This window comes from Podarcis pityusensis, assembly GCF_964106645.2.
Source record: "Podarcis pityusensis genome assembly, chromosome: 16".
NCBI classification, from domain to species: domain Eukaryota; kingdom Metazoa; phylum Chordata; class Lepidosauria; order Squamata; family Lacertidae; genus Podarcis; species Podarcis pityusensis.
This window is the reverse complement of record NC_138041.1, coordinates 28,182,090-28,201,257: the sequence shown is the minus strand read 5'-3', so window position 1 is coordinate 28,201,257 and position 19,168 is coordinate 28,182,090. Positions and strand designations below refer to the sequence as shown.

Genomic DNA, 19,168 nt, shown 5'->3' with positions numbered 1-19,168 from the left:
TTTTTTTCGCAGATAGCATTGTTGGAATCTTTCGAGGAGTTGGAGAGATGACGTTTATAAGTGGTCCAAACAGCCGCATCCCAGCATACCTGGAAGGGATTAACCCCATTGAACTCAACGGTGCATTCCATATGCTTTGCAAACTCAGGGAGGCGCGCTCGCTCGATTGCGCATGCGTGTGGGCGGAGCCTCCTCGCCTCTCCCCCCGCCCCCCGCTCCGCTCCTAAGGCTCCTTCACAGCGAGAACTACGCGCTCCTCATTACCCCACGCGCCTATGCAGATCGCTCCGCCTCCGAGGCCCCGCCCCCGCCTCCCTATTGGCTGCGAGGCGCGCGGCGGCGAAGGAGGGAGAGGAGGCGGCGCCTCAGGAGGAGCAGGGGAGACGCGGCCGCCATCTTGTGCGTGTAGCGACAGCCAGTCAGCCGAGCCAGGCGGGCTGAACGGCCCCCGCGCCTTGGCGAGCTCTCCGGATTCCTCCCCCTCCCCGCCTCCCGCTTCGCTCCCGGGGCTGTGACGGAGAAGCGGAGGCCGCCTCCGACGCCTTTTTTGTTGTTTTTATTTTTCCTTTCCCCTCACCGCCCCCCTCCCGCGGGGGGGTTTACGTTGCTGCGCTGGGGGAGGATGAACGGAGGATAAATGGTGCCCAAGGCAGACAGCGGCACCTTCCTCCTCCTCTTCCTCCTGGTACTTAGCATCACCGAGCCGTTGCGGCCAGGTACGGGGGCCGGGAAGGGACATGTGGGGAAGCGGGGGGCTCGGGGAGGGGGCTTGGAGGGGGGAAGCGCGCGCGCACACGCAAGGGTTAAAGGGGTGGTGGGCCCCATTTGCAGGTGGTGGGGCTCTAGGATGAGCCCTTAGGGAGATACTTCAGGCCCCCTTGCGCAGGAGTTTGGATGTTGCTGAGGATCCCCCTGGTGGTTTCTCTACCAGCACCTATGCATTTTATAAATAAGGGGAGGGGTCCCACTTGTAGGTGGGGCGGATCTGAGATGGGACCTTAAGGGGAGATTTCAAGCCCCCTTGCGCAGGAGTTTGGATGTTGCTAAAGATCCCCCAGGTGGTTTCCCTATCTGCACCTATGCATTTTATAAATAAGGGGAGGGGTCCCACTTGTAGGTGGGGGGGATCTGGGATGGGACCTTAAGGGGAGATTTCAAGCTCCCTTGCGCAGGAGTTTGGATGTTGCTAACGATCCCCCAGGTGGCTTCCCTATCTACACCATTGCATTTTATAAATAAGGGGAGGGGTCCCACTTGCAGGTGGGGGTGCTCTGGGATGACACTTTAGGAAGAGATTTCAAGCCCCCTTGTGCCGGAGTTTGGGGGTTGCCAAGGAGCCCCCAGGTGGTTTCCCTACCAACACCAGCACCAGCACATTTTATAAATCTACAAGAGAGGTGGGGATTTAGGATACTGGGATAAGGAGGGTGTCTTGAGGGTTTGGCTTTTTAAATGGGAGATGGAGGTGGGGAGAGATCTCTGCCAAAGGGTGGGGGGCTGTGGCCCCACCTTCAGTTGGGAGGTGGTGGCTCTGGCCTGCAACCTCAAGGCCTTCCACCTTCTTGCACTGGAGTTTGGGAGCTCAAAAAGAAGCACCTCTTCCCAGGTGGTTTCCCTATATAGCACCTGTGTGGTTTTATAAGTAAGGGGATGTTTAGGGTGTGGGTTGTTTTTGGGGATCTGTCTGTGCAATGGGAGACTGAGTTCTGAGGTCTTGTGTTAGTGGAGAGGGGGATGGGATTCCCCCTCCCTCATTGGAGTGGTGACAGTAGGGAGCCCCTGGTGGTTCTCCAAGAATGTATCTGGGGTTATAGAGTATCTCATAGGCCTTTGCAGTCAATAATTGAGATCGGCGAGGATAAGGGGCAGTAGGATCTGGAGATGTGTTACTACCTAGAATGAGGTGTGTGCACATTTGTATGTATAAGTCGGTTGTAAGATATGAAATTCAGATCTAGTCAGGAATTGTGATGCACTGAGATCAGGAAGGGGTCCAAAAATGTCAGAGGGAGCTTAGTATATGGCACCAAGAAATGATGGGGTTGGGAGAACTTGATGACTCCTGTGGTTTACACTGGCATTAAAATCAAAACAAAAAACAAGCAGGTTGGGAAGAGAGAAATGATGGCACAGGCTAAAGTAAAAAGAGGAAGAGGAAAATAGTCACCTGTATGGAAGGAAATGAAAATTAATGGAGTTTCAGGGACTTGGGAAAGAAACAGGTGAAATGATGTGAGAAAACCTCTGAGCCTATGCATTTGAAGCATATGTGCGAGATGGGGAAAGAAAAAATGGTTTCCCAGTGGGATGTTGTAGTGCTGATTGATAGGACAAAATAATCCTGTCCTAGTTGCAGTGTCATTTTCTTATTAAGCCCTGCTGAACAGAAGCTGATCTCCACTTTGGAAACTTCTATTGGACCTGGCTGATGGGGGTGACAGTATCTAGGACCCCTTTCAGTTCTTCACCTGTTGTGGGGCTGAGGGAAAAGCAGAATGCTTTCCACAGATTTTCCCTTTCAGTACTTGTTCCCCCCAAGATTTGTCTGCAGTTTGCAATGCAAGCCGAAATCTAGAAGTGTAGTTCTGCAGGTAAGTCAGGAGGAGGATATAGAACTCTGGCCATACTTGGAGTAGACCCATTGAAATTAGCAGGCTGAAGTTCATTAATTTCAATGGGTCTACTCTAAAGAAGAATATTGGATAATCACCCTTGGGTAGGAAAAAGGCCTGCTTTGTCTACCTGTCACTGTATACAGAAGCTGCTTGGCAAAGGAATAATGGTGAGCGCATTGAGAACAGAGGGCTTTGTCTTGTGGTGGAGTTTTAATTGACTGATGGGACCTTTTCCCGTTGTTCTGTTTCATTTTTCTGTAGTGCAATTTGGCATTCTACATAGCTCTCAGAAAATGTGGCTGTTAAGTCCCCCCATCCCCCCCCCCCGTCCAAAAAATTTGCACCTAGCTGTGGAGGAAATTATAATGTATGGATGAAATTAATGGTGCGCCTTTGCTTCTTGCTAAGTTACATTTATTTGGAAGGAATCCTTATCAGGAAACAATCTGCAGAGGATATGATTTAGCATTTTCAAAGTAATATGACTAGAGTTACGTAAGTGGTCATTGTATGTGTGTGGTCGGGAGGAACTCCAGATTATATGGTCTTTTCAGAACTTGAACTTTTTTTAAAGTTAATCTTCATGAAATGGTTTTGCCATGTTATATAACCTCATTGCATGCAGAATTTAACTGGGGTTTTCTGCCTTTGCTCTTATAAATAAGAATATTGCTGAGAACCTGAATGATGATCTCATAGAGCCTAGTAGTGGCTTGTTTGCTTAAACTGCTGATGCACTCTAGCATGGAGCATAACATTTAAGATTTAATCACAACATTAATAACCTTTAGAACATGCACCAGTCTTTAGGTGGTTTGCTTTGGAAGAGGCTTGTTGCCGCAATATTATCAAGTTCTTCATAGTGTGTTCTTTGCCCTCTTTTTGTTTTTAAATAAGTTTAAAATTTGGCTGTAAAATACACTGAGCTGACAAGTGGAGCTTTTGTTGCTTGGAGCAATAGTTTCGTAAAATTGTCTCCTACATCTTTTCTATCCTACAACTTGGGATTATATCTGCATGTGGAAAGTGGAACTTTGAACTAGCAAAACTGCACGTATATGAGGGAGAACCATTCTTGCTGCTGAAGAGGCAAGCTGGTTTTTAAATAGGCAGTTGGTTTGCCTCTTCAGCGGTAGGAGAGGTGAAAATTCTAAAGCAACTTTTGCCTGCTCCCAGGGGTTTATCCATGTGCAGCATATATCTTTGTTAGATCATGGCCTGGGTCCTTAATTAGTATGTGTGAGTGATTTTAATGGTGATAAAATCGTTATTTAAATATAACTAGTGAAATGGAATATGTCGGTCTGAATTAATGAAGTCTGTTGCCTTTTAAGCATGGTAATACCTAAAGGAAGCAGGAGCAAAAGCAAAAGCAAAGACTTCTTTCATGCATTTTCTGTAATTTATTATTTTCTCTGCTGCTTTGGTGCTTCCTAATAAACAGATTCTGTTATAAGTGGTTCTCTCTTCCCCGACCCCCCTTTAAAGTACTTGTTAACAGCTTGGGTAGCTGTACAAATTGAGACCTTTTCCTCTGATCTGAGGATCTTGTGCTTTCATGAGCATGTTCCTGCAAATTGTTCTTGGTGTTTTATTGTAGATACTGCATCAGCTTTATTGTATAACCATATCACAGAGACCTAGGGCTTTTAAATTTCTGAAGGAATTTCTTTTTACATTGCTTGGTCAGTGGTATGTTAACTTGGTGGCTTCTTGTTTCCTATTAAAATAAAGAGTGCCACCTTTTTTTGTTACTGGTGAATGCTCATAGTTTTTTTAGTTTGCCATTTTAAGTGAAGGCTAAGGTCCTCCATATGACGAAGTTGAGGGGTTGGTATGTGTTCTCTGTATGGTTCTGTTGAAAGCAGGGAAGGGGAACCTATTGTCCTTCAGATGCTGTCCATTGGCTATGCTACATAGGGCTGCTGGAGTCCAGTGATGAAATCTAGAGGACCATGCATTCCCTTTCCCTAATTTAAAGCCTTTAGTTCCACAGCATGGCAAAAATACTGCATCTGGCCACTGTATAAAATGGGTTGTGTTGCTCTGCTGTCACATTGAAGCAGGACTCCTGTATTATTGCCACATCATGCTGTTCAAAAACAAATTGTCCAGCCTCTTCAAAACCTGATTGTTACCCAGTTGTTGATTTGCAACTAACTTGTTTATGAATGACTTCAGTGTTCCATTTTGCAGAATCAAGAGCACCGACATGCTCTTTCAGGTATCACTGTAGTATAATAATTGAGCTTTCCTTACTGGGTTACACTGTCGTTCATTTTTTCACTCGTTGGTGGCCCTTGCTTAAGTCAGGCTCCAAGCAAATCACACTAGTGCAAGCCTCCCTTTTCATTGTGCTCCAAACCAAGGTTTGCAGTTATTCTAGGTTTTTTTTGTTTTGTTCTGTGCCACAAGGTGTGCTGGCCTCCCTTGTGTGTGCTTTGGAAGTTTTTGGTTTTCAGCATAGCTGATTCAACCACACTGAGTCAGCCCATTAATTCGTCTAGCCCAGAACTCTTGACTAGCAGTGGCTCAACAAGGACTGGGGTGCAGAGGCCCCATTCTGTTACCTAACACCACAGAATTACTCTAGTCCTTGTGGTGGGTGGTTCTGTCTTCCATGCTCCACTTTCTTATCTGTCGCCAGCTGATAGCTCACATCCTTTTTTCCTTGAAACCATGTGCACCTTTTAGGATGCTGCTTCCCAGAGAGCAAAGTGAGATGAGGACAGGAGTGCCTTCCGTGGAGTGCCTTCCATACAGGAACTAACTATTAACAAGGGAGTGAAGGGTAGGGTAATCATAATTAACATGCCGTCTTGAGCAAGTATGGCAGCACTTTGTGGGATCTCACCCTGAGCCCCAGAACAATGATGTTGCGGGTGTACATCAGCATGTTTCTCCCGGGAATGCCATGGCAATGTTTAAATTTCCATAAGCATGGCCAAGGGCCAGTGGCAAAACCTTGAATTTGCATGCAGAAGGTCCCAAGTTCAAACCACAGTGGCATCGCCAGATAGTGTTGGGAGAGAACCCTGCCTGAAACCCCTGAAGTGCTGCTGCCAGCCAGTGTAGACAATACTGAACTTGACATACCTGTGGTTTGATTCAGTCTAAGGCATATAGAGGCCTGAGCTTCAGTACCTTGAAATTAAGTTTTACTCCTCCTTTGCCTGCATACACCCCCAAAACCTGCTATTTCACATCCACCCCCTTATTAGCAGTTCCTTTCAAGAGGACATTTTATCCCCGCATCGAAAAAACCAAATCTCTCCCTGCTTGCCTGTTTAATTGTCCCTTTTCATTCCATCCAGAATTCTATTCCTGAGCTGAGCCCTGATATGTATTTACAGCCCCAGGTACAAAATGTACCCTCTTCTTTCCCTTCATCAAAAAATGTCCATTCCAGGCCCCCCCCCCCCCCCCGCTTTTTATTTGCTAAACACAGATGCAGCCAAGTTCCTCTCAAAAACACAGGCTTTTGAGGAAGAGCAGGAGCTGCTTGGTAAGAACTTTGGTTTCCTGTTCTGTTGCTCAGTGGCTGGGAGAAGGAAGTCAGCAGCTACTCTTTGCCTGTGTTGCAGGTCATGGTATGTGAAGAACCTTGACTTAGCAAACCATACTGTGCATGGCCCACATGCCAGTGTTTCTGCTTTGCTTCTCCCTTGGCTCGAGTGAGTAAAAAACAAACCAAGAAGATGATAGCTTAGCGTTATGGCTTAAGCCCAGGATCGTGGCTTTTTTTACCTTGACAAACCAGGATTTGTAAGCCAACAACAAACAATTCTTTAAAGCTGGCTAGCCATCCTGTTTTATGGGCATAACATGAAGTTACCTCCTTCCTGGTTTGTTTACCAGCGCATCACAGTTAGGGGCTTCATGCAGGCAGTGTTCGAAATTCACATTATTCTAGGCGTATTTTGCGATGGAATTTCATTAGCGCGAGCAGTTTCTGAGCTCTGGGCACAGTACTGCGCCTAAGTTTTCAGATTAAAACTGCAGAGTGGAAAGAAAGGAGAATCTTTTTCTGGCCCCCCCCCCCCCACTTCCAGCTACTCTATGAAGACTGGAGAAGGGACCCTCTTCAGAATATTAGGGGGGTGGGCAGGAGAAGGACTAGACTATGTGAAAATATTTTAGCTGCAGTTCATTTCAGCTCTGTATTCTTGTTATAAAAAAGTGTGCCTAGGCATTCTGTTGTTGCTCCCATAACTTAGGTTTAAGGTGCCATTGAGCTGCTAGCTTTCATATCTCAGTTTCTAACACCGTGTGCATGGTATAGTATAGTTTAAGCCAAGATTCTTGACTTTGCATTACAATCATACTTCTTGTTTCTTTTGCTTCAGGTTTAAGTCTTTTCAGGTTGCGTCCCGCGGCGACCCGGAAGTACCGGAAAGGGTTACTTCTGGGTTTTGCCGTTCATGCATGCGCAGATGCGCAAAATGATGTCATGCGCAGAAGCGGCGAATCGTGACCGGCGTGTGCGCAGACGCAGGTTGCGTTCCTTTCAGGTTGCGAACGGGGCTCTGGAACGGATCCCATTCGCAACCAGAGGTACCACTGTACTTACAAATGTGGAATTTACCTGTGAGCCAAGGAAGGCAAGCAGATCTGCTGAGGTGTGGAGGTGAGAGGCAATAAGAGATCACTAGAAGGTGATTTAAAAATAGTGAACAGGCAGTGTTAGAAACAGAGATATGATAGCTAGGAGCTAGATGGCACCTTAAACCTAGGTTATGGGTGCAACAATGGAATGTTTAGGCCTCCTTTTTTATAAGAATACAAAGCTGAAAATGAATGAACCTCAGCTAAAATATTATGTTCATTTTTCACATGGTCTAGTCCTTCCCCTGCCCACCCCCCTAATATTCTTAAGAGGGTCTCTTCTCCAGTCTTCAGAGAGCAGCTGGAAGTGGAGATGCAGAAGAAGACCCTTTCCTTCCACTATGCAGTTTTAATCTGAAATCTTAGGCGCAGTACTGAGCCCAGATCTCAGAAACTGCTTGCGCTAATGAAATTCCCTGTTGCAATATGCGCCTGGAACAATGGGAGTTTCGAACACTGTGACCAGGGGCACTTTCTCTCACACTGCCCTCTTTTGTGCTCATATATTTGATGACAGTAGGGAGGTGAGAAATTGGGAAGTGAATGAGAGAGGGAGACCCGGGTGAGAGCTGGGAGATAAGGCTACCACAATGTTTGCAAGTTAATTGTGGTGAGCTTCTGGGAATAGCAACCCCGTTCCCAATTTTGTGTGCTGCCATTTTATTTCTTTATTCTCTCCCCCGTTCAGTTTTGAGCTGTTTTATTGTGTTGGCCTATTTGTACCATTTTCGTATGGATTTATTTTCTGTACCTACTGACATGATTGTTTCTAATTTTTCTTAATGTACATTTTAATTGTTACAGTTATTATGGTTCATTTGGTATGTTGTGAGCCACTTTGTGCACCATTGTGGAAAAGTGGCATACTAATAAACAGACAATGATGAGGATAATAGCAGGTGGGTGTCCCATCTCCCACCTTTCTCTGTTCTTTCTTCTTAGCTCATGCGCTGTGTGCAAGTTGAGACTTCACTGCCACAAACCTAAGTTTTAAAATACTGACCTTCTGCCCAGCTAGTTGAGCTTTGCTGAGCTCTTCCCAGCGACTGACTCTCGATTTCAGCGACCTACAGCTTGGAGCTTGCCAGCCCTAAGGGATAGATCAAGACTGTTTGTCTTGCTCCTAGTACTTCCTTCAGGAAGTGCCTTTGAGATAACATTTAAAACTATATAATTAGAGAAGCAGGAGTACTTCCCTCGCATGGTGTGATGAGGCCGAAGATGCAGGAAAGTGCTACAAAGGTGCTTAGAAGTAAGCTGTATTCCAAAATATTTGGAAAACCAAGGGGCAATTACTGAAGGCCATGTAATTAGAACACTTCCTCCCCTTAAATTCAGATTTCTTTTGGGATTTTCTAGAGAGAATAATTTTTCTAGCGTGAAGATTTTTTTTTAATTAAAGGACAATATTAAGGTTTCTGTCTTGCTTTATGTTCCCATTATGGCTACTATGTAGGGCGTAATACTGTTCTCAAATCTTTCTGAATGTAATAATCGCTATGCAGCATGAGGCTTAGGCCTGAACTTGTATCCTGTGACTCTGTTTCTGCCAGTCAAGTAATCCCTTTTAGCTTTTCAGTAAATCTGTGCTAGTCTCGTTCCCATATTACTATATGCTTATATTTACTCCCCCTGGGATTGGTGCCCTTCTTATTCTCCCCTGTCATGCAAAGGGACCAGATGTACAGAACAGACTCACGTGCGTGGGTCTCCATTTGACTTGATGGCTACGAATGCGGGATCCCCACATTCAGCAGCTACCGTTTAGTTGTAGGAGTTCCTCTTATACAAATGGAGCTGCGTGCACATCGCTCATGCTTTGGAATTGGCAGTGCTGACAGTACTGCTTGCTTGCTTTGGATATGCAGACTTAATCCAGGTTCCCTTTTCTCCTTATCCCTGTAGGAAGATGCCTTTTATTGAGGCAAGCCATTGTCTAGCTCAGCATTGCCTACATGGACTGGCACTAGTGGTTCAGAATCTCCCTGCAACACCCCCCCCCCCAAACTACTAATCACAATGGCTACCCTCTGTGCTTGAAATTTGCCATGCAAATTTTGCACCTGGCTATCAGCCACTTGGGACGTGGGTGGCGCTGTGATCTAAATCACAGAGCCTAGGGCTTGCTGATCAGAAGGTCGGCGGTTTGAATCCCCGCGACGGGGTGAGCTCCTGTTGCTCAATCCCTGCTCCTGCCAACCTAGCAGTTCGAAAGCACGTCAAAGTGCAAGTAGATTAATAGGTACCGCTCCAGCAGGAAGATAAACGACGTTTCTGTGCGCTGCTCTGGTTTGCCAGAAGTGGCTTAGTCATGCTGGCCACATGACCCGGAAGCTGTATACCGGCTCCCTCGGCCAATAAAGCGAGATGAGTGCCGCAGCCCCTGAGTCGGCTGCGACTGGACCTAATGGTCAGGGGTCCCTTTACCTATACCAGCCACTTGCTACCAAGTGAAGATGCCCAGGCACCAGGATGGTGCCTGATGTCTCTATCATCTGGAGGTGCATGCCTGCAGATCCTTGGAACTTGTTTTTTTCCACACATTGGAAAAAGATCCTTGGAACTTGTTTTTTTGCAACACATCCTGTGGAATTCTATCCATTATATCTACACAATCAGAACGAATTTCAGGAACCAAATACAGTGGTACCTCGGGTTACATACGCTTCAGGTTACAGACTCCACTAACTCAGAAATAGTGCTTCAGGTTAAGAACTTTGCTTCAGGATGAGAACAGAAATTGTTCTCCGGCAGCGCAGCAGCTGCAGGAGGCCCCATTAGCTAAAGTGATACTTCAGGTTAAGAACAGTTTCCAGGTTAAGTACGGACCTCCGGAACGAATTAAGTACTTAACCTGAGGTACCACTGTAATTGTATTGAAAAATATTACTTTTGAGTGGTCTGGCCCCCAAATGGCAACTAGACATCCTGTTCTGACTGTAACCCTGGTTTAAAGAACCATTTGGTGCCCAGCTTGTATATCTAAGTTTCTAACACTGGTTGCCCTCTGCCTCCATGGTCAGAGGCAGTAATGCTCCTGAATACCAGTTGCTGGAAATGGCAGGAGGAGAGTGTTCTTGTGTTTGCAGGTTTCCCACAGCCATCTGGTTAGTTATTGTGAGAACAGGATGCTGGGCTAGATGGGCCATTGGCCTGATCCGGCAGCCTCCTCTCAGGTTCTTATGAGATGCCAGGGCGTGCACCTATGACCTTATACACAAAAAGCATGTGCTCCACCACTGAATCTACAGCCCTTCCCCTAAGTCAGGTGATGGATGCTATAAAAACCAATATTACTAGCTGTATGTTTGTCTAGTGTTTGCATGTCTAGGCTTGCATGTACACCTTGCTCCTGCCGTGTGGATTGAGGCCAACCATTGTTCATCATGACATCATTTTATTACATAGTTTTAAACATAAGCACTCAAACATCACTGCTTACGTGTGTGATAGGAGCAGAGAAACTGACCAGTCCTGTCCATGCCAATCGGGTGTAGTGTTAGAAACTCAAATATATATAAGCTAGGCCCCAAATGACTCTTGTGTATTTTGCAGCCTTTTAGCCTTGCTGTTTAGAATATGGTTTTATCTGTGTCTATTTGTCTCTGCCAGCCAAAGATAACCCTGTGGTGGGGCACATACTCTGTGTCTGCCGAAAGGTGCAGGGTTAATCCACCACTTCTTCTTTCTGAAGCTTTGGGAAAGCTGTTGACAGTCAGTGTGGAGGAGGCAGTATTGAGCAGGAGGTAGAACAGTGGTCTCTCTTTATTTAAGAGAGCTTTGCAATTTTCCTGTATCTGATCCAGTGATCTCTCTGGTCCATGAAAACATGCCACAGTGTATATTCTAGTCTTTAAAGGTGCCACAAGAATTTTATTGGTGTATTTTGAGGTTGACCTCCATTTCTTACACTAATTGACATTGGCTTTAGCTTTTTCTATAAGAGAGAAGCCAACTGTTTCCTTGTTGAAGGTTCTAGTTGTAAGAGTAATATGGCTTGAGAACACTAAAAAGTTTGATTGAAAGCCTGAAATGGTCACGGCAAGTCCTATTTTATCATAGAATTTCAACATAGGGAGGAATCCTGAGGGTCATCTAATCCTACCCCCTGCAACGCAGTTGGATTGTGTAGAACTTTGATTCAGATTATTGCAGCTCAGGGCAATTGTAATGCTTTAATATTTTTCAGAAACATGTTATTGTTCAGTGAGGATTTAACACAGGCTAGCTTTTTAGAATATTAATCTTATCAACAGTCAGCAAGACCAGCAGACTGTTATGTAGGGTCACTGGGCATTTTTAGCAGGCTCTTAACCAAAGTTTCTTAATAGCTTCTCCCCACAAGATGGAATAATCAAGGTTACCTGGAGGAAATTTAATATTGTTAAAATCTTGTGTCTCGGCTAATCAACATTAACTATGAGGCTTACCACTGCTGGTATAATTAAAAATTGATTTGAATCTTGTTTTCTCATTAACCAGGATATACTTTGATTCCCGTTTAATGGACTTGTACAGTGTAAGATATGCAGGGGCACCTCAAACACTGACTTGTTTTATTGGCCATCTCTTATGTGTGGTTGCAACCAATCTCCTGCAGGTTCTGGGGTGCCCAGAAGGATTGGGAGATGGTCAGGGCTGTCTGTCATTTGTGTCATAAATTTAGATGTTGAAGCATCAATATGATTTTCTACTGCTGCTTTTTATATCCTCTACATTTTTTAAAGCAGGTGAGACCTGTGGGGTAGAATCTGCGGGGTGCAAGAGGTTAGGGGGGGCATTTGCTTCTGGAGAGCTGGCAGCAAATATGTGGATTCTTGGAGTAGTGGCTTTCCTCCTCATCCTTTTAAATTATCTAAACTTGTCTTCTACCATCAGGTATTGTTTATTTTAAAAGAGCTATTTTAAACTGCTTATTTGAATTTGGCCTGTTTGAATAAAGTGCCTTTCCAAAACTGGCTACTTTCACTTATTTGAAGAATGTTTATAGTCATAGAATTGTAGAGCTGGAAGTAGTTCAATCCCCTGCAACGCAGGAATCTTTCCCCAATGTGGGGCTCGACCCCACCACGAACCTGAGCTTCTCATACTCTACCAACAGATTAGCTGTTGTACGTAGGGAAAGGAAAGTCAGTAGAAGCCAAATTGGGCTAGCTTTGCCTAGCTATGGAAGGGAATGCTCCCTTGGAGAATACCATATTTTTCGCTCTATAAAATGCACAAGACCACAAGAGGAGGAAAGTTTTTGGAGGAGGAAAACAAGAAAAAAAATGTTCTGAATCTCAGAAGCCAGAACAGCAAGAGGGATCACTGCGCAGTGAAAGCAGCAATCCCTCTTGCTGTTCTGGCTTCTGGGATAGCTGCGCAGCCTGCATTCGCTCCATAAGACGCACACACATTTCCCCTTACTTTTTAGGAGGGAAAAGGTGAGTCTTATAGAGCAAAAAATACAGTAACATCCTACTTTCCCATTTTGTGGGACTTTGGAAAATGCCAAATTTAGCTTTGAAGCGGTGGGATTCTAAACTGGAAGAAGAGGATCTTCTATCACCTGAAGATGTGACTTTATTCCCTGTGGGGATGTTCCCGCCAACTGCTAGGTAAAGCAATTCAGTTTGGCTTCTGTTGACTTTTTGCCTAGCCTACCACCTGAAATTAAATCCCCCCTCTTCCTAATATAAAGGACTCCCTCGGATCTATTGATTCCTGTTTCCCACCTACCAAGGAACCAGTCTGTTTTGCCTGGGGCTGGAGACAGTCTTGGGTAACAGCCAGGTCTTGGTTTTTTTCCGAGATTAGGAATCAGCCATTGCTAAGCTCCTTGTTCCCAGCAGGCCTTTACTGCAACTTGATACTAGCATCTAAAAGAGTCTTTTTTTGAATGTCTGCTTCTTCCTCTCCTATTCCATCTTCTTTCCCCACTCTATCTTGGGCCTGTGGACCACATGACCATGGCTTCAACATCAGCAAAATCCCCCCCCTGCTCTGTTTATCATGAATGGTTGCAATATCAATTAAATTGGGCGGTTTCAAAATGGTAACTATCTTAATTCCAGGTGACTTCCCTTAGGAATCATATGCACTAATTATCTTGACTCCATACAGACACTATTCTAAACTGGTTTGGAGGTTTGGGCTCACATGCTCCTTCCTCCTGGTTCTGGTTAGCTGCAAACCATAGTTTGGTGATGCATCCAGATGTGTAAACCTTGACTTGCTCAAGCCATAGTTCACCCAGAACCAAAAGATCCCAAGTCGCTGTTTGCAGGGAAGTTGTAGTTTACTGCATTTGGATGCATCGACAAAACATGGTGTACTGTACACTAACCAGAAACCGAAGCTGCTAATTTCACCTGCTTGTGCGCAGATGAAGGTGGACAACGATGAGGAACATGTGATATAAGATTTGCTGTTGTTCATTACTGATTATGAATGCAGCCCCGCCTCCTTCTGAAGTGGGGTAGATGGTATAGTTAGTTAAAGTACACATAATAATTCAACATGCCAAATGAGATTTAGTGTACTGGAAAAGTTCCTGATTCAATTCTTTATATTCTGGAGAAGCCACATAGCTGTCTTCTAAAAGTAGCTCATCGAATAGGGACATGAAGAATTTTGTGTCAGCTAATTACAGAATCTTTTTAGGTTCCAGTAGCTGGTGCTGAATCCTGAATTGAAAGGAAAAGAACATTTAATACTATTTTTGGCAACATTTTTTTTGCTTCTGTTGCACTTTTTTTTGTACATTAGAATCTTATTAAACTTTATCCCATTGCCTGATATGATGCGACAGCATAGCAGAAGTACCCAACCAGTTTCTACACGTGGCAAAAGATGTGAATTTGTGAATCCAGAATAAAGCAAATTCAAGCTTCAAGGAAAATATTTCAGCTCTTTCTCTAAGTGACATGTTGCTTTCTTCATATTTATTTACCTACTTGATTTATATAGCAGAAGTACTCTAGGAAGGCAGGGTGGTGTAGTGGTTAGAGTGTCGGACTAGGACCTGGGAGATCAGCATTCAAATCCATCCTTAGTCATGAAGCTCACTGTTTGATCTTGGGCCAGTTGCAGCCTCTTAACCTACCTCACAGGGTCGTTGTAGGGATTAGCTGAACTATGTATTCCTTGGAGCAAATGATGGGAAATAAATGCAAAAGATAAGCGCTTCTTCTAACCTGCTTAAGAACGCTGGAGGGTTCAGCCAGATGGAGATGTCTCTTGCCAGCTGGGCACCCAGAGATCTCCACATGGCAGTGTTCAAAATTAGCCAGGTGCCAGACATGTTTTGAAACTGGCATGGGTCCAATGGCAACCATGTGGAGATCTCTGGATGCTAGGCTGACGACTCGGGAAGACGAAAGGTCACTTAAAATCTTTTAAATTGTATTTTAATCAACTTGTTTTTATTATTGGTTGTTAGCCGCCCTGAGCCCGGTCTTGGCTGGGGAGGGCGGGGTATAAAAAAAATTACTATTATTATTATTATTAGAGAAGGATCTGAAACATTTCCCTTGAAGCTTGAATTTGTTTTATTCTGGCTTGCATTATTTCATGTTTTAATGTAAACTGCTTTGAGACTTGTTCTTTAAAATATGGTTGCAATTGGACACATGCCAGGGGCAAAACGTGTTTGGGGAATTTCGAATATGGCTCTCCCCGTGTATTTGCAAGGGGGTAGTGTTCCTGTTGCAATCCAACTTGGATCAGGCCGTGGCCCCGCAGCTGAAGACAAGTGAGCTAGACTGGCAAGTGGTCTGATTCAGTATAAACCTGCTTCCTAAGAAACGTCTAAGCAAATGCCAGTGAAGGATTGCAGCGAGCCTCAGCCGCATTGTGAGAGGTTCTGTGCAAATGTAATTAAATGATTCGTCATAGATGTCAAAGAGCTGCTCCCTGTGAAGTGGTCCTGAGTGTATTGGCTGTTGTGTTCCAAGTGCGAAACGGGCCCTGGCTGAGCAGACTTGGACGGCTGCCTGGGCAGCTTTGTCCTGACCACCCACACTGCGAATCTTGATTGGCCCAGGAGGCACGTCTTAACTTGGCATCATTTCCCCTCATTCTCTCAAGTAGTGATAGAAGAAGGCACACACCATCCTTTTTGCTTATTTTAGTCTATAACGGAGCTGGTTTTGCTCCTAGTGCCAAGCACATTTGGCTACGAAGTGATATAATCTGGTAGAGCAGAGGTGGGAAACTTTTTCAGCTTGGGATCTGCGTTCCCATTTGGGCAACCTTGGGGCCACATGCCAGTGTTGGGCATGACTAGAGGGGGAAATGGGTGGAGCAAAGAATGTACCATTGATCTCTGCACGGTAGATGGTTTCTGCATAATCATCCACCACTCCATCCTCCATATAGGCAAGCAAGAGGCATGATCAACGAGGTATTCCAGCCTGGCAAAAACATTCAGTGGCAAAGCAGGGCAGCAAGGGATGTAGCCTGGAGAGTGTTCTGAGGGCCAAATAGGTCCGGAGGGCCACCCTTAGACTTGGGGTTCCCCACCCCTGAGCTGAAACCGAAGATGATGAATGCCGGACCTAAGCTTCCTCTGTGCTTGAACAGTAGCAGCATGCCTGGGTAGGGGAGCATGTGAATATTTTGCAGCTTTTTTTATTATTGGAATCTGGGTTTCTCCAATCTTGGATAGCCTGCAAGAGCAAGAAAACTTGGCTGAGATCATGCATGTTATTTTTGTCGCCCCCCCGTTCCCCCAGCGCTGAGTCTGCAAGTGAAGCTGAAGCTCCTTGATTTCCGCTGAGCATCAACAGTTTTTAAGGGTCAGCAACTCCATTTATTTAATTAATGAAAAAAGCCTATAAAATGTACACTGTTTGATTCACGTTACGGCAAATGTGCATAATCTAGCTGAGGCGCTCCCAACCTCGTTCTCTCCTGGTGCTTTGGACTGTAATTTCCATCACCTGCCTGCCTAGCTGTGCTGACTGAGACTGATGGGAACTGAAGTCCAAAACATCTGGAGGGCACCAAGTTGGGGAAGGCTGAGCCAGCCTATTTTGAATAGTAGGAGACTTTCAGTGGTGGAATGTTATTTTGGCAAAGTTTGTATCAGTGTATGCAAATTAATTCTTATCGTATCTGCAAAGGATAGTTCATTAGGCTCGGTGGTTGTGTCTACAAATGGTCCTATGCTAGTGTTTACTACTGTCATTGCTAAAGCAATGTAGGAGAGCATTGTATCCACAACTGTTTTAAAATACCAATATGAATATATATTAAATAAGAAAGTAGACCAGCAAGCCATTAAACATACCAAATATCCTAGGCTCATTCAAAGCAACGATGTGATCCAATGGGTAACATGCCTTCTATACTTCAGGCTATTATGCTCTTTAATATCACAGAGTCCAAATATATTCATATATATATATATATATATATATCTAAATGTAAGGCTGTCATCATGCAGTCCCTGTTGGAGGATTTATAGCACTGCATCACAATACTGGATCTGCATGATGTTAGGATGAGGAAGGGGAGCAAAACAGAAGGCAGGTTGCACAGCGGTGTATAGGAGGAGGGATGGCAGAGGGTTGGTCATCTGAGCAATAAGAGGTACAATGTCTGCTTAGCGTTAGTATATCTGTGTATGTGTTTCATTTTCTTATGAGCAACGTGTCTGCATTAGTGACAGGATTAGTGGCAGGATGGTCCATTCAGCTGCATTAGTGGCAGGATGGTCTATTCAGCTGATTTTGGACTTACAGTACAGAAATGGGTGGAAGTTAATACTACAGAATATCTAATTTGTCTGGTGTGACCACTTCCATCCAATGTATTATGTTGAGGCAGGGCATATGTACCACTGGAGCCTCCATGAGTCTGAATTTGTACTGCACATATATACGTATTCTGAACATCAGCACAATCATATTATTAGAATATGTTTAATAATAGGGCTGCTTATCAGAGAAAACCCACTCTATTTAATTTAGTTGATTGATCCATTTTACATAGGTGTGAAACCAATAAAGCCAAACTAATTCTGAGTCCTTCATAGGTAGTGTTAGTAGTTTGCGCTCGTTTGACTTTTTCTTGTGCTAGCACTTTGCTTAGGACTTTTTCCTTGTTTACTTGCCATCATGAGGTAATAGTTCTTCTGCAATGCAAAGTAAGTAGTTCATTTACTGAACTGCACCAATATTTTGGAAGGAAGAGAAGTATTTGAGCCAGATTTCTGCATTGTGTAATCTGCAGCTCTCTTTAGGCATTTGGGTTTTCTTGCTTTCCTTCATATTTTGGAAGAACATGAGGTGCTTGGAAAATATACCCCTCTTTTCAGCATTTGAAAAAAGGTCTCTTTGTTTTTGAATGCACCACGTCTTCAGCAGAGGGGGAGGCCCGAGGAATTTAGAACCAGGGATTCGGTTCACCCACTTAAAAAAATGTCCTTGCCAATCCTGATGTTCAGCCAAAATGACACATTTCTTTAGCTTATTGTGTTGATCTTACTGGCACAGCAACTGGCCTCTTCTGAACAAAGGGCAAAATTGCAAATGCTCAGTTTGGGAACAAGAGACTTGCAAGGATAAAGGTGAAGCTGGGGCAGACCCAAGTTCACTTGCAGTTCTTCAAATTGCTTGGGGCTCTGCTCCTCAAACTGCCCTCACGAAATAAGCCCCATTCAGGAATTCCTCCAGCTGATATGGGTGCGTCAGTTGTTTAAAATCTAAAAAGAGGCTGCTGGTTCAGGCCAGTGGCCCATCTAGTCCAGCATCCTGTTCTCACCGTGGCCAGACAGGTGTCTATGGGAAGCCTGAAAGCAGGACCTGAGTGCAACAGCAACTCTCCCCTCTTGCAGATACCAGCATCTGGTATCCAAAAGCTTACCTCTGACAACGGAGGTAGAATTATCCTCCATGAACTTGTCTAACCATAAGCTGTGTGAAGAAGTACCGTATTTTTCGCTCTATAAGACATACTTTTTCCCTCCTAAAAAGTAAGGGGAAATGTGTGTGTGTCTTATGGAGCGAATGCAGGCTGCGCAGCTATCCCAGAAGCCAGAACAGCGAGAGGGATCGCTGCGCAGCGCTCCCTCTCGCTGTTCTAGCTTCTGGCTTAGTCGCACTCTGTCCCTTCCTCCACCTCCCGCAAAAGCCCACAAGAGCCACACGGAGCGTGTGTGCGACTCTTGGGGACTTTCCCTGAGGAGGAAGAAGGGCAACCCATCAGTGACGGGCTGCCCTCCTCGGGTAAAAGCCTGCAAGCACAGCACACACGCGACTCGTGAAAGGGAACGCTGAGCAGAGCCTACAGACTCTGCTCAGCGCTCCCTTTAAAGAATATTTTTTTTTCTTGCATTCCCCCTCTAAAAACTAGGTGTGTCTTATGGTCAGGTGCGTCTTATGGAGCGAAAAACACGGTACTTCCTTTTGCCCCTCCTAAATCTTTCAACATGCAGCTTCATGGAGTCTCCACAAGTTCCAGTGTTATGTGAAAAAGTGTATTTCCCCCACTTTCTCCATACAACACATGATTTTATATGCTTCCATCATGCTGCTTTCCACTTGCTTTTCCTCTAAACGGCACTATTTTTGGGGATAGTGCGGGGCTAGACAGGCAGAATATTACTGATTCCTTCCTACTCAATCAGAGCGCTCAATATTGACCTCCTCCCCTCAGTGGTTGGGCTGTTAAGGGAGTGAATAAAATTCTTATGGGTGGAAAGGGCACCCATGAAAAATGAGGGGGGCAAAAAAGTTTGTGAGCTACAGTGAAAAATATATAATGAGGGGCCATGGGCCTCAGAAATAAAGGGCATGTACAGAGTACACATCTCTTGCCAATGAGAAACCTCCGCGTTTAATAAGATGCTTCCATAATACAAAAGTATGCCCAGTATCTTAATGATTCTTAGTAATGGTGATTGATGATATTTCTTGACTTTATTTTCCTTTTCTAAAAAATTGTGTTGGGGTCAATGATAA

At 44.7% G+C, this 19,168-nt stretch overlaps 1 protein-coding gene across 3 annotated transcripts in view; it reads left to right on the top strand.

The window, feature by feature from the left end:
- The first annotated feature begins 367 nt into the window (after positions 1 to 367).
- Positions 368 to 19,168, top strand: part of DGCR2 (DiGeorge syndrome critical region gene 2) — a 59,333-nt gene continuing 40,532 nt past the window's right edge. For all 3 annotated transcript variants that reach the window (XM_080985185.1, XM_080985184.1, XM_080985183.1), the window contains exon 1: positions 368 to 716. In XM_080985185.1, the coding sequence (XP_080841311.1) occupies positions 638 to 716 (79 nt within the window). In that variant the 5' untranslated portion in view covers positions 368 to 637. The remainder of the gene's footprint in view (positions 717 to 19,168) is intronic.